The sequence below is a fragment of the Entelurus aequoreus genome, linkage group LG04 (assembly GCF_033978785.1).
Source record: "Entelurus aequoreus isolate RoL-2023_Sb linkage group LG04, RoL_Eaeq_v1.1, whole genome shotgun sequence".
Classification (NCBI taxonomy): domain Eukaryota; kingdom Metazoa; phylum Chordata; class Actinopteri; order Syngnathiformes; family Syngnathidae; genus Entelurus; species Entelurus aequoreus.
Genome location: NC_084734.1, coordinates 8,949,121 through 8,963,999, shown reverse-complemented (window position 1 = coordinate 8,963,999; position 14,879 = coordinate 8,949,121). Strand labels below are relative to the sequence as shown.

The 14,879-nt window shown below is 36.6% G+C and overlaps 1 protein-coding gene across 3 annotated transcripts in view; it reads left to right on the top strand.

Annotated features, from left to right (window-relative positions):
* Nucleotides 1–1,557: 1,557 nt before the first annotated feature.
* LOC133647725 (FACT complex subunit SSRP1-like) overlaps nucleotides 1,558–14,879 on the top strand; it is a 45,952-nt gene continuing 32,630 nt past the window's right edge. Inside the window, exons 1-3 of one of the 3 annotated variants that reach the window (XM_062043409.1) lie at nucleotides 1,558–1,633; nucleotides 2,225–2,298; nucleotides 11,353–11,538. In XM_062043409.1, the coding sequence (XP_061899393.1) occupies nucleotides 2,245–2,298; nucleotides 11,353–11,538 (240 nt within the window). In that variant the 5' untranslated portion in view covers nucleotides 1,558–1,633; nucleotides 2,225–2,244. Of the gene's footprint in view, nucleotides 1,669–1,907; nucleotides 1,979–2,224; nucleotides 2,299–11,352; nucleotides 11,539–14,879 lie in introns of those variants that run through there. The other 2 variants (XM_062043408.1, XM_062043410.1) reach the window with 2 other exon arrangements.

Here is a 14,879-nt window from a genome sequence, read left to right as displayed (position 1 = left end):
AAAATGGATGGATATATATATTTATATGAAAATATAGACACAAAGTCAACGTTTGTGCATCTTTAATTGTCAAAAAATAGGAAAATATATAAATATATTTTCATATATTTATATAAAAACATTTAAAAAAAGTAAATTTTTGTACATCTTTAATTGTCAAAAATAGAAAAATACATAAATATATTTTCATATATATATGAAAATATAGAAAAAAAAGTCGATGTTTGTACGTCTTTAATTGTCAAAAATAGGAAAATGTATAAATATATTTTCATATATACATATTTATATGAAAATATAGAAAAAAATAAACATTTGCACGTCTTTAATTGTTAGAAAATAGGAAAATATATACATATATTTTCATATATATATGAAAATATAGAAAAAAAAGTCAATGTTTGTACGTCTTTAATTGTCAAAAATAGGAAAATATATAAATATATTTTCATATATATATATAAGAACATAGAAAAAAAGTAAATGTTTGTACGTCTTTAATTGTCAAAAATAGGAAAATGTATAAATATATATTCATATATGAAAATATAGAAAAAAAAATTAACATTTGTATATCTTTAATTGTTAGAAAATAGGAAAATATATACATACATTTTCATATATATATGAAAATATAGAAAAAAGTAAATGTTTGTACATCTTTAATTGTCAAAAATAGGAAAATGTATAAATATATTTTCATATATGAAAATATAGAAAAAAAAAAAACATTTGTAGGTCTTTAATTGTTAGAAAATAGGAAAATATGTACATATATTTTCGTATTTTTTTGAAAATATAGGAAAAAAAGTCAACGTTTGTACATCTTTAATTGTCAAAAAATAGGAAAATATATAAATATATTTTCATATATATATATATATATATATATATATATATATATATATATATATAAACATAGAAAAAAGTAAATTTTTGTACATCTTTAATTGTCAAAAATAGGAAAATATATAAATATATTTGCATATATATATATATATATGAAAATATAGAAAAAAATAAACATTTGTACGTCTTTAATTGTTAGAAAATAGCACAAACATATACATATATCTTCATATATATATGAAAATATAGAAAAAAAGTCAACGTTTGTACATCTTTAATTGTCAAAAAATAGGAAAATATATACATATATTTTCATATATATATATATGAAAATATAGAAAAAAAAGTCAACGTTTGTACATTTTTAATTGTCAAAAAATAGGAAAATATATACATATATTTTCATATATATATATAATTATACAAAAAATATTGAAAACAATCAACATTGGTACATCTCTTCAAATTGAACGTGATCGTGATGTATTTACATGAGAAGGGTTTAGTGACATCTAGCGGGGAAACGTGGTTACTGCAATACAGGACTACATCGCGACTAACATACAACTTTAAATAAAAAAAAAATCACTTCAAAACATTGCCTGGTCAAATATAGGATAACTACGTGAGACAATGTTTTCTTAATGCAAATTAATACATATTTTACTTTAAACCGTTTTCATCGTGATACCGGAAGTAAATAGGAGAAAGTACTTCCTGTGACGTAGGGCTAGCTCCAGATGCTACAGGCGGGAAACAGGCGGACCTTCTCATCACATTGACAGTAGGATTTGAAGTTTTCACTGTTCACGTTTGATGGTAAATCGCAGACAAATGTATCATCTTTGTAACTAACGCGCAATGTTTGTTCTGTCTTTACCTCCTTTGCACGTCCGTAGTTTAAATCAGGATAAGCATCACTTTCATGTCTTTACACCGGCCTTGCGCCCTCTGGCAGCGCTCGTTTTTACGCGCGCGGTGTCTAAACCGGGCGGTGCTTAAGCGCCCCTGTGTGCGAAAGCAAGCAGGCATTCTAACGGCAACGGCGTAACTGTAAAATGAAGCGCACCCCGGTGGAAGTTAGCTTAGGCTATTGTCGGGAGTCGCAGGAATAAGTTTGTTTAATACTGTATGTATACGTTTATTAAATTAAAGGCTATATGTTGTTTAAAGACTACTCTTAAGATGAGAAGGTGCTCTCGGCTGAATTTAAGAAACTAATAAACTTGAAACAAAGTCCCAAGTCATTAATATCGTGTGGCCTGTAAAGATGTCTCATTTCCTTTCACTGTTATTCAACAACTAACACAATCTCCTCTGCGGCTGTCTAAAAAAGACTTCTATATGTGTCTAAGTGTATTCTATTTATCTTCAGAGCATCAGCCTGGAGCCGAGATGGGAGACACACTGGAATTCAACGAGATTTACCAGGAGGTCAAAGGTTCTTGGGTCAGTATTCAGACATAAATGAGCTTTAATTCAATGCCTTCATATGCAAACAATTGCCTCTTAACTAACTACAAAATGTGTACTGATTAAAAAATAATTGAACCAAATTAGAGGTGAATAGAAGAAGAATAGAATGGACTTTATTGTCATATTTGCATATAACGAGATTAAGGACTCCAATTTAAAGGCCTACTGAAACCCACTACTACCGACCACGCAGTCTGATAGTTTATATATCAATGATGAAATCTTAACATTATAACACATGCCAATACGGCCGGGTTAACTTATAAAGTGACATTTTAAATTTGCCGCTAAACTTCCGGTTCGAAACGCCTCTGCGGATGACGTATGCGCGTGACGTAGCCCGGCGAACACGGGTATGCCTTCCACATTGAAGCCGATAGGAAAAAGCTCTGTTTTCATTTCATAATTCCACAGTATTCTGGACATCTGTGTTCGTGAATCTGTTTCAATCATGTTCATTGCATTATGGAGAAGGAAGCCAAGCAAGCAAAGAAGAAAGTTGTCGGTGCGAAATGGACGTATTTTTCGAACGTAGTCAGCCACAACAGTACACAGCCGGCGCTTCTTTGTTTACATTCCCGAAAGATGCAGTCAAGATGGAAGAACTCGGATAACAGAGACTCTAACCAGGAGGACTTTTGATTTGGATACACAGACGCCTGTAGAGAACTGGGACAACACAGACTCTTACCAGGATTACTTTGATTTGGATGACAAAGACGCAGACGTGCTACTGTGAGTATGCAGCTTTGGCTTTTTTTTGCGTATGTACGTAACTTTTTTAAAATATATAAGCTTTATGAACCTTGGGTTAGGTGAACGGTCTTTTGGGCTGAGTGATTGTGTGTGTTGATCATGTGTTTGAATTGTATTGGCGTGTTCTATGGAGCTAGGAGCTAGCAGAGGAGCTAGGAGCTAGCATAACACGTACCGTACCGTAAGTGCGCGTCACGTACGTAACTTTTTAAAAATATATAAGCTTTATGAACCTTGGGTTAGGTGAACGGTCTTTTGGGCTGAGTGATTGTGTGTGTTGATTAGGTGTTTGAATAGTATTGGCGTGTTCTATGGAGCTAGGAGCTAGCAGAGGAGCTAGGAGCTAGCATAACAAACACGCAGGTGTTATTATGCAGGATTAATTTGTGGCATATTAAATATAAGCCTGGTTGTGTTGTGGCTAATAGAGTATATATATGTCTTGTGTTTATTTACTGTTGTAGTCATTCCCAGCTGAATATCAGGTACCGTGAGTATGCAGCCTTGGCTGCTAAACATTCGATAACTTGACCGTATGTGCGCGTCACGTACGTAACTTTTTAAAAATATATAAGCTTTATGAACCTTGGGTTAGGTAAACTGTCTTTTGGGCTGAGTGATTGTGTGTGTTGATCAGGTGTTTGAATTGTATTGGCGTGTTCTATGGAGCTAGGAGCTAGCAGAGGAGCTAGGAGCTAGCATAACAAACACGCAGGTGTTTTTATGCAGGATTAATTTGTGGCATATTAAATATAAGCCTGGTTGTGTTGTGGCTAATAGAGTATATATATGTCTTGTGTTTATTTACTGTTGTAGTCATTCCCAGCTGAATATCAGGTCACCCTCGGCTCTCACAGCATCTTCCCTATCTGAATAGCTTCAACTCCCCACTAGTCCTTCACTTGCACTTTACTCATCCACAAATCTTTCATCCTCGCTCAAATTAATGGGGAAATTGTCGCTTTCTCGGTCCGAATCTCTCTCACTTCATGCGGCCATCATTGTAAACAATAGGGAACTTTGCGTATATGTTCAACTGACTACGTCACGCTACTTCCGGTAGGTGCAAGCCTTTTTTTTATCAGATACCAAAAGTTGCAATCTTTATCGTCGTTGTTCTATACTAAATCCTTTCAGCAAAAATATGGCAATATCGCGAAATGATCAAGTATGACACATAGAATAGATCTGCTATCCCCGTTTAAATAAAAAAAATTCATTTCAGTAGGCCTTTAAGGTGCGGTAGTGGAAACAAATATGGGATAGAAAGAAATTACACAAGAAGTAATAAAGATAAAAAATAAGAATATAAATAAACTGATAAAAATAATAAGCAATCCTGTACAATATACAAAATACTGTACAATATACAGAACAAGACAAGAGTACCGCAGTAATAACAATCAGTGTCGGCGAAGTACCAGCCTTTGAATTCATATTATAATATAAATACACCTGTAGTTAGGGATGATGTTTGATAAGAAATTATCGAGTTCGAGCCTATTATCGAATCCTCTTATCGAACCGATTCCTTATCGATTCTCTTATCGAGTCCAGATAGGTTGTTGTATATGGAAAAAAACACACAATAATTGGTTTAACAAAAGCTCACTTTTATTATGTAAGAAAACAATTTAATCTAATAAATAAATAAATATTGATTGTTACCCCCCTAAAAAAATAAAATAAAATAAATAAATATTGACTGTTGTTACCCAAAGTATATTAAGTGGGATTTTTCAGAAAAACAAATATATACAGTAACACAAAAACAACCTGTCTCTGTGATCACTATAGGTGTATAAATAATAATATAGTGTTAAATAAAATCAGTCCCTTGGACACAAAACTGAAAATAATACAGCTCTCCAAAAAGTGCACCTCTGCTGCTATTTGACATAACTGTTTGTTATGATGCTTTGACATGTTTGCACTTTATTTCTTTATTGAAAGAAAATTCTATGAAGAGAAAAGTTGTTTGCAAATGTGGTTACATTGATAAAAAAATGAAAAGTTAAAGCTAAAAAAAGAAATACACTTTTTGGGTTAACATTATTTCTTTATAGGGGGAAAGATGTTATGAGCTGGGGAATATAACAACTACACTACCCAGCATGCAACGGGAGTGACGAGCATGCGCGGTAGCCCCGAAAAGTGTTGCATGTCGTCACGTATGAATGAGGTTATGAGCACGCTGTGAAAGTAAACGTCAAGAACTCAGCCGACACGCCTCGTCTGCATTATTTATAATTAGACAGACAACACATATACAGTGTGATTTGGTTTAGTTTACAAGTAAAGAAAAACAAAAGTAAAAAAAGGGAGATGTCATATATATGTATGTGCTGCGGTTGCTTTAAGAACGTTGCGACAGCTGCCGTAAAGGAGGTGCGTTGCTAGCCTGGTTGCTATGTTTCCGGTTGGTGGTAAAAGTGTTCGTCATGTGTTTGTAGTCTGCTCAAATCTCTCAGTAAAGTTATTCATTGGATTATACCTTTTTGTTTTGAACTTTATTACACCTTGGAGCGCTTTTTCCCGTCCATTTTTTTTCCTGCTTTCCCTATCTGCGCCTAATGACTGAGCTACGTGACGCCATTTCTTGTGATGTCACACGGAACATTTCTGGTCGGGACGGGATTCGTTCCGAGGGATTCGAATAAAGAACCAACTCTTTTTCTTTACTATAGTGGTCTCGATAACGGGTACCGGTTCTCAAAAAGGGATTCGAGTCCGAGAACTCGGTTCTTTTCTTATCGAACAACCGGGAAAACCGGTTTCGAGTATCATCCTTACCTGTAGTCGGTGTGCTTGTTAGAGATGGATATAGAGAGACTGCTACAGCGTTTACAGTACCACAAAACATGTTTTTTTACAGTCACTTCTAATAATAATAATAATAATAATGAATTACATTTGTAACACACTTTAGATTTGTTAAAATCTCAAAGTGCTACAAAATATTTAAAAAAAAAAATAGAAAGTTAGAATATCCATCCATCCATTTTCTACCGCTTGTCCCTTTTGGGGTCGTGGGGGGTGCTGGAGCCTATCCCAGCTGCATTCGGGCGGAAGGCGGGATACACCCTGGACAAGTCGCCACCTCATTGCAGGGCCAACACAGATAGACAGACAACATTCACACACTAGGGCCAATTTAGTGTTGCCAATCAACGTATCCCCAGGTGCATGTCTTTGGAGGTGGGAGGGAGCCGGAGTACCCGGAGGGAACCCACGCAGTCATGGGGAGAACCAGGAAGTGCTACAAAGTATTAAAAAAATAAAATAAAATAGAAAGTTAGAATATATAATAGAAAATTAAAATAGAAATCAGGCATGTGATTTTTCCGTCTAAAGTCGGAATTCCGTCTTTTTTAATCTCGGGGGGGGGGGAATTATCTCCCGTTTTTCCGTTTTTTTTTTCTGACCCTAAATCAAGATTCGAGATGTAGTTTATATTATGCCGTAGTTGATTGGTCGATATGTTCCTTGTGACCAATCAGGACATCTGTTATGAATGATGACGTTAATAACGTCATCATTCATAATGGTTATTACCGCCATTTTCCATACGTAAACAATGTCGGTTCTCGAGAGAAAGGACGCTTTACGAGTAAAAGAAATTGATAAACATGTCAAAAATAAGTTTCGATGGGACTGGATGGAAAGGGAAATCACTGATACTGTTGGGAAGAAGAAAGTTACGACTTTGTTCGGTGATTTTATTCGGAAAATCGATCGTCCCGGAAAGGTTTTGTGCACGTGGTGTCATGATAATATTGACTATGGATCACGAGGTTTCAAGGCTTTGGAAGTACATGCGAAACGCCAAAAACATATGAAACAACTTGAAGCAAGGAAAACCAACTTTTCACTAGCTGGTACTTTTGGATGTCAACCGAAAGTGAGCAAACCTTACGGACTTCATCCTTTGTTTACATCGACAACTGCCGTAGACATCGAGAGGAAAGATCCACCCAAACAACCCACTTCAGTTGCAGACAGGGTTGTTAATATTAAGGTAAGCTAAAAAATATTTGCTTGCGAAATACGCATGTTTGTTTTAAATATTAACCAATTATTGCTTTGCGAAATATAAATGGGGTTTTCTAAATATAAAAAGCCACGTGAAAATATATTATGAAATTACAGAAATTCTAAGAGTCGCATTATTGATTCCAGTTAACAATTTATTTGAAATAAATTTGCATATAATACTATTTTGTAATATTAAGTTCTTATGTAGTCTCTTGAAACTATTGTCAGTGGTGTAACAATCTTGAAGGTAAATATTTTCACACTTGTTTCATGCAATATGTCAGTGTCCTCACATTATTATTATTTCCTATTTTCAAATATGAGTAAACAATACTAAACATGTTTAATTATTTTCATGAATTATATCCTATTTTGGCGAAAAGAATGAAATGTTTACATTTGGTATTTTGTTAAATAAATTTGCAAGGAAAGCTCATGTTAGGGCTCTCCGAGAAAGCTAATGTGTGAAGTGAACTGAAGTAATGTGGTAATACTGTAAATAAACTGTAGATAATAACACTGATCAATGTGACACCTGTGGATGTGAAATGAACACAAGATGTAAATATTAGTGACTAAATACTGTTGGGACTGAACCATATACAGTGATTCATTAAGATAATTGGGTTATGTATGTTCTATTAATGATGTTTTCATGTCTTTAAACACTAAAATATTTTCTTCAAATGGTGCTGTCTTTGTTAATTTTAGCATGTTAAATTGGCGAAAAACCAGGAGCTTCCCCCAGACCCCCGGAAATTTTTTCAGTCTTTTTCATTGTGGTCAAATCACATGCCTGAGAAATAAAAACATGAAAAACACTAGATAAAACAGAAACATAGATAAAATAGAAATAAAAACATGAAAGATAAAACAGATTGGCAAGCAGTGGAAAAAAACAAGAAGGCAGAGAAATTAGATAAAAGCTGTGCTAAAAAGGTGGCTTTTTAGTCCCTTCTTAAAACGGTCGACCGACTGTGGTACTCTAAGATGGTCGGGGAGAGCGTTCCAAAGTTCGGGTGCGGTCGAGCAGAAAGCCTGGCGGCCCATTGTTTGTAATTTTGTCCTGATGGGTTTGAGGAGATTCTGATGTTATAACAGGGCAAATGTTAGCATACGTGCATCTAAAACGTCTACAACTGAACCAGGGTATCCGCGGGGATAATTTGAGTTTAAGGCCTTAAAATGTCTAAAAATCAGAAAAGGTCTTAAATACAATTTTGAAAGCTCTTAAAAATCTATTGATGTTCATTTTATTTAAAACGTGCATAAACTTCAGTCTCGCTTTGAAATATTTCTATTTTTGAGGATGCTATAAAGTAACTACACAGCGGAACTAACTGTGCTGCTCGGTCAAAATTTCTGGAACCCCAGCAGCTATTGCTGTGCGCTGACAGCTTAGTTAGCATAGCAGCGGAGAAAACTTAACGAAGCCCACAGCAAAGCCAAATGACTTGCATATAGGGGTGTAACGGTACGTGTATTTGTATTGAACAGGTGCGTGCGTTACGGACAACAAAGCCCTGTCTGTCTGTAATTTCACTTTACCTTTTTCTGTGTTGATTGAGCTGTGTTGAAGCAGCAAAAAAGGACATTATGTTAAATGAAGAGTTTCTGTCTCTGATAGTTGATATAATAATGTAAGTGCATCATTAAGCCTACATGAACTCCATGGTGTTCAGGGATGAATAGTCTCTCCTATTGCTATTGTACTATTTTTTCAGGTATAGTTACATAAATCATTAGTAATGCAGTAGCCTAGTTTTGAATTGCAGGGTCCCTGCTATCACATGTTGATAAAAATATAACATTTACATAATAAAAATCAACTACAGGCTTCCCAAATGCTGTAATAAATTAAGCATGATGAGTTGACTTGAAACTGTTTGATGTTGCACTTGTTATATGTAGAAGAAAAGTTTTGTCATTTTATTTAATCTGAACAACAACTTGAGGCAGTTAAATGTTGATTAACGTGGGCAGAATTATTATAGTGTTCCCAATGTTAAAAGGATAAAGCCATTGTTTACAAATTTGGTACGGTAAATAAATAACCAAAAAATGTATATTTTGTTGTTTTCTTACTGTACCGTAAATGAACCGAACCGTGACCTCTAAACCGAGGTACGTACCGAACCGAAATTTTTGTGTACCGTTACACCCCTACTTGCATAAGATGGGTAAGTAAAAGTTCAACGATTCGAGTCTCCTGAACGATCAATTTAATGCATGGTTGAAGTTGGTGGATGGAAACGTATAAAGTGTTTAGTACTAAGATGTGCAGCCATGGAGGAGGGAAGCGTTTGTAAACATGGCGGTGAACGTGAATGGAATGATAATGTCAAAAATCCGGGATAAGTACGGGTCGAAAGAGGCTGAAACGCCACAAAAACTTTCCCAACTTTACAAAGATAAAGGTAACAAAGGAGTGTTATGTGGGTTAAGTGGCGGCAATTGCCGAAGGAGATTGATATGTTTAGTAGTGAAATCATACTATTACACTGCAAAAATTCAGTGTTCAAAAACAAGAAAAAAAATACAAAAATGAGGGGTATTTTATTTGAACTAAACAAAATTATCTGCCAATAGAACAAGAAAATTCGGCTTGTCAAGACTTTCCAAAACAAGTAAAATTAGCTAACCTCAATGAACCCAAAAATACCTTAAAATAAGTATATTCTCACTAATAACAAGTGCACTTTTCTTGGTAGAAAAAAAAGAGACCTTTTTTCTCAATATGTTCAAAAATATTCTTAAATGAAGTAAATGCTAGTGCCATTATCTTGACACAATGATATGCGCTCGGCATTACATTTCTTGAAACCAGCAAACTTATACTAAAAACTGATTTATTGTTCTTAATGGAAAGGCAACAAGGTAAGCGCTTGTTACTCTCGGGGTCTACTATCCGCTCAGGCAAATCATATTGTCTAAAAATGCATTTTTCCATCGATAACATGACATCATCGCGCCAAGTTCGTGCTCTTTCAGTCAATTAGTGCGCATATATACAGCCCGGCCCCCGGCCAAAAAAAATTTAATTGTAATTTTGAGGAATTTATCTGAATGTGCATGAACTATTTCTGTTCAAAATTGTTTGAAATGTCAAATGTTAAATGTTTAAATATTAACTGTCAGTTTACTGTACTGTGCCAACTGTACTACTATATGAGTACGTATTTTCTATTTTTTCATTGAAAATAAAACAGCAAAGTCAATTTGGCTGTCATCTGTTTTATTGTGTCAAACTCATGATTTTTTTTTCATGCTTGAAATAAGAAATTATTATTTTTAAAAAGTAGTTTTATACTTGTGAGTGTTGATGACACAGCTTTGCAACAGTTGATATTCTAGTTTCAAGCATGCTTTACTCAATATAGGTCATCAAATCTCAGCAACAAGCTGTAATATCTTACTGAGATCATTTAGGACCAAAACCCTTAAAACAAGTAAAACACTCTAACATAAAATCTGCTTAGTGAGAAGAATTATCTTATCAGACAGAAAATAAGCAAATATCACCCTTATTTGAGATATTTCATCTTACTTAGATTTCAGTTTTTGCAGTGTACATACAGTAAGAGGATTCGTACAGGTGCTTAAAAACCTTGAAAATGCTTGGATTTTAATGTTGTGTTTTCAAGGTTTGAAAAATGCTTGAATTTTGGGTAGCTTCCTTAAAAATGAAAGCTACACGCTTGATCTGTTGGCTTTGCGCGAGCCCTCACATTTCTTCTTCGGTAGTTGCTTCAGGTCTTTCCGGTGCACTGCTGTCGATATGGCGCCTCTATAGTGGCGCAACGCTGCAACTGCAGTTAAAGTATGTAGCTGCCACAGAGGGACATCAATCGCTCAATCAACACAGCGGAGCTTTTACGCTGTGTTGAGCGATATCAATCGCTCTGGCTGGGGGCGGCACAAAATTAGCTGGAGGCGGCCGCCACGCAATTTTGAACGCAGGAAAAACCCTGTGTATGTTGCATTAAAAATGTTGAAAGAGAAACTGGAAATTGTGATGTATCATGTTGTATGCTTGCATGTTCGAAATAAACTCAAAACTACTTTGACAAGTACAATCTATCCAAAAAAGTTAGTTAAGTAAATGTAGCGCGTTACTACCCACCTCTGAATGTCGGTATTATTGTCGTAAGTAGTTTTTGTGCCTAACTAAGCACTTTGTAAAATGAGGACATCCTGGAAAATGATGATCATTTGTTGATGTTTTGTTTCCTGCAGAATGACGGGCGACTGCGCTTCAGCAAGCAAAACGTGGTGTACAAGAGCAGCAAGACGGGAAAGGTGGACAACATCCCGGCGGGCGATCTCAGCCTGGCTCAGTGGCGACGCGTGTGTTTAGGTCACGGTATCAAGCTGACCACCAGCACGGGACACATCTACAAATATGACGGCTTCAGGGACACAGTGAGTGCTCCTTCTCTTTCATTGGGAAACTCCTATTAGTTTTGTCTTGATGGCTACGCCAGTGCAGAATATTTACAGTGCAGCATATCGCTCAAGGGACAATACTATCGAAATTAGATATGCACTCAGAGTAGTCAGTGTACAGCTTTTATGGCAGTATAGATTTGTTGTTGACATTTTTTTTATAATATTTGGTGCATCATTGTCTTAATGCACCATGCAATCTGAACACTGACTACTCCGAAGTATATCCAATTTCCACTTCCATGGTAGATATACTCCAACCTACCGATCTCAGGGCGGACACTCTAACCACTAGGGACTATTTGTTTCATACTGTGTTGATGTGGAAATGGTTGCTTGGGCATTTTGTTGGTGTGGCACCGAACGGAGATGTTGACATGCAGAGTTTTAAGCACTCTTCACTCTCTAGTGGGTTACTTTTCAAATGATGCTACACATTAGCAGTTGTGCTACTTTTTGTAGCAACGCTTTTGCTGCATACTTGACATATTACGGTTGTCTGTTCAACATCTTCCCGCTTGAAGCCAAACCACCGCCAGACGAGGGACTCCCTGCTGTTTTTCTTGGGAATTATTTCTTCCTTCATTTGTTGCCAGATTCGCACCTTCTCTCTCGTATTAGCACTCGCACCACAGCTAACATTACCATGCCGCTACCTCTCTGCTCCGCGAGAGCGTATGACGTTGCACTCGCAACAGTATGTGACGTATGTAAGAAGGTGCGCTTGTTTTATGTCTCTGTGAGAAGGAGCGACAAGAAAGAGTGGGAAACGCATGTCGTGTAATGCCCGCAGCTAAAAGCAACTGCGTGAGGACGTATACTCGAATATCACGATATAGTCATTTTCTATATCGCACAGAGACAAACCCGCGGTATATCAAGTATATTCGATAAATCGCCCAGCCTTAGTGTAAAACATTCAAATCGCAGCTTTGAAGAGAAAAATCGCCATTAGGTTTTTCCTCTAAAACACGCAGCCCTAATACAAATCCATGCAGAAATTGGAAGCCAGAACCCAACCAGAGCCTTCTTGCTATGCCACTGTGCCGCCCCCCACATGTTGTTTAAAAGCCTGCGTGTGTGCCGGCCCCCTAATAGGATTAATGATCGAACGCGGCGCTCCCACATGTGCTGCATAAACAGCGTAATCACAGGCTCATGTAAGTCAGTGTTTATATCAGTTCACTGAAACAATTTGGCTCAGACGGCCGGGGAAAAACGTTTTGTTTTTATCTTCCTGTGTATTTTTCTTTTCTTCCCCTCTGTCTCAGTCGCTGCCGTGCGTGCACAGAGACTGTCAAGATGCCAGTGGTGTAATACCCCGAGGTGGCGTAAGCGCCGTCTCCTGGGGTTAATCAGCACGCTTTTCGGAGATAAATCCTCGCGTCGTCGAGCACCAGGGTGTGATGTCATTGTTTATTATACCTCGGCCAGTGTCAGTAATTGGTAACTGCGACTCGAGGTATAGTCGCTTGCTGGCCGTGCAGATAGTGTGCAGTGCAGATATAACTGTGCAGTGCAGATAGTGTGCAGTGCAGATAGTGTGCAGTGCAGATATAACTGTGCAGTGCAGATAGTGTGCAGTGCAGAGCGGATCTAGACTCTTGCTGACCAAGCTCATCTGTAATTGTAAATTGTCACATGCAGTAGTTTGTATTTATTTATTAGCACACTCACACAAAAAAATTAATATACAATGTAAAGCTAACAGATGTGCAGGAAACGTTAAGAAGACCTTAAGGCAAAATGCGTCCGGCGGGCCACATATGGCACATTGAGATTTTCAATCCGGCCCACCGGACGTTCTACATAATTTTGTTAGACCTTTAACATAAAAACTGTATGATGTGCAGTGCTGTTTTTAAATTACAGTAAGTCTCATACTTGCCAACCCTCCCGTTTTTGGCGGGAGAATCCCGGTATTCAGCGCCTCTCCCGACAACCTCCCGGCAGAGATTTTCTCCCGACAAACTCCCGGTATTCAGCCGGAGCTGGAGGCCACGCCCCCTCCAGCTCATTGCGGACCTGAGACTGAGTGGGGACAGCCTGTTCTCACGTCCGCTTTCCCACAATATAAACAGCTTGCCTGCCCAATGACGTCATAACATCTAGGGCTTTTAGAGAGTAGAGTGCACAACTGCGCACACAACAAGGAGACGAAGCAGAAGAACGAGGAAATTACAGACATGGCGACGCCGTCGACGAGCAAGATGAAGAAATACGCTTGCAAGTTCCAAAACGAATGGAAACAAGAATTTCCGTTCATCCAGGACAGTTCGAAGGGGAAGGTGTATGTTGCCTGTAAATTCTGTAGAACAGACTTCTCCATTGAACACGGTGGCCGAAATGATATACTCATCATGAACGGAGAAGTTAAACAGGACAATACTGCCATCTAACACTGAAATTCAAGTATTCTTTTTTCTTTCTATGTAAATAAAATAAATATATATATATATATATATAGCTAGAATTCACTGAAAGTCAAGTATTTCATACATATGTATATATATATATATATGAAATATATATGAAATACTCGAGTTGGTGAATTCTAGCTGTAAATAACCACGCCACCCGCCCCCAACCACGCCCCACCCCTACCCCCCACCTCCCGATATTGGAGGTCTCAAGGTTGGCAAGTATGGTAAGTCTTGAAATATAGAAATGTTTTAATGGTTGAAATCTGCGCCTTTGAGTGTTTTACGAGTTATTACGGTAATCTACGTCACAGCAGCTCAGACCAGGAACAAAGCAGAGTGGGCAGAGTTTGTTTTCAGAGCAGCCAGACCCAAACGCGTGAGTCAGGAACAAAAGCAAGCAGATTTTTACAACAAATTTCTGTATAAAAGTGAAAATATATCATATTGTAGGTGTTTATTACACTTTGCATTCATATTTTGCTGTTTTTTACATTTTTGTTGTGTTTTGCTTGATTGTTGATTGTCATACTTCATCTTTCTTACTAAATGTTTTCATTGTTTCCATGTATGTACTACAGGAAATGTAACATGTTTTAAACTTTGAGATATATATATATATATATATATATATATATATATATATATATATATATATATATATATATATATATATATATATATATATATATATATATATATATATATATATATATATATATATATATATATATATATATATATATATATATATATATATTAGGGCTGCAACCATTAATCGATTAAAATCGATTATTAAAATAGTTGCCGATTAATTTAGTCATCGATTCGTTGGATCTATGCCAGGGGTGGGCAATTAATTTTCACCGGGGGCCGCATAAGCAACCCGAGCACTGC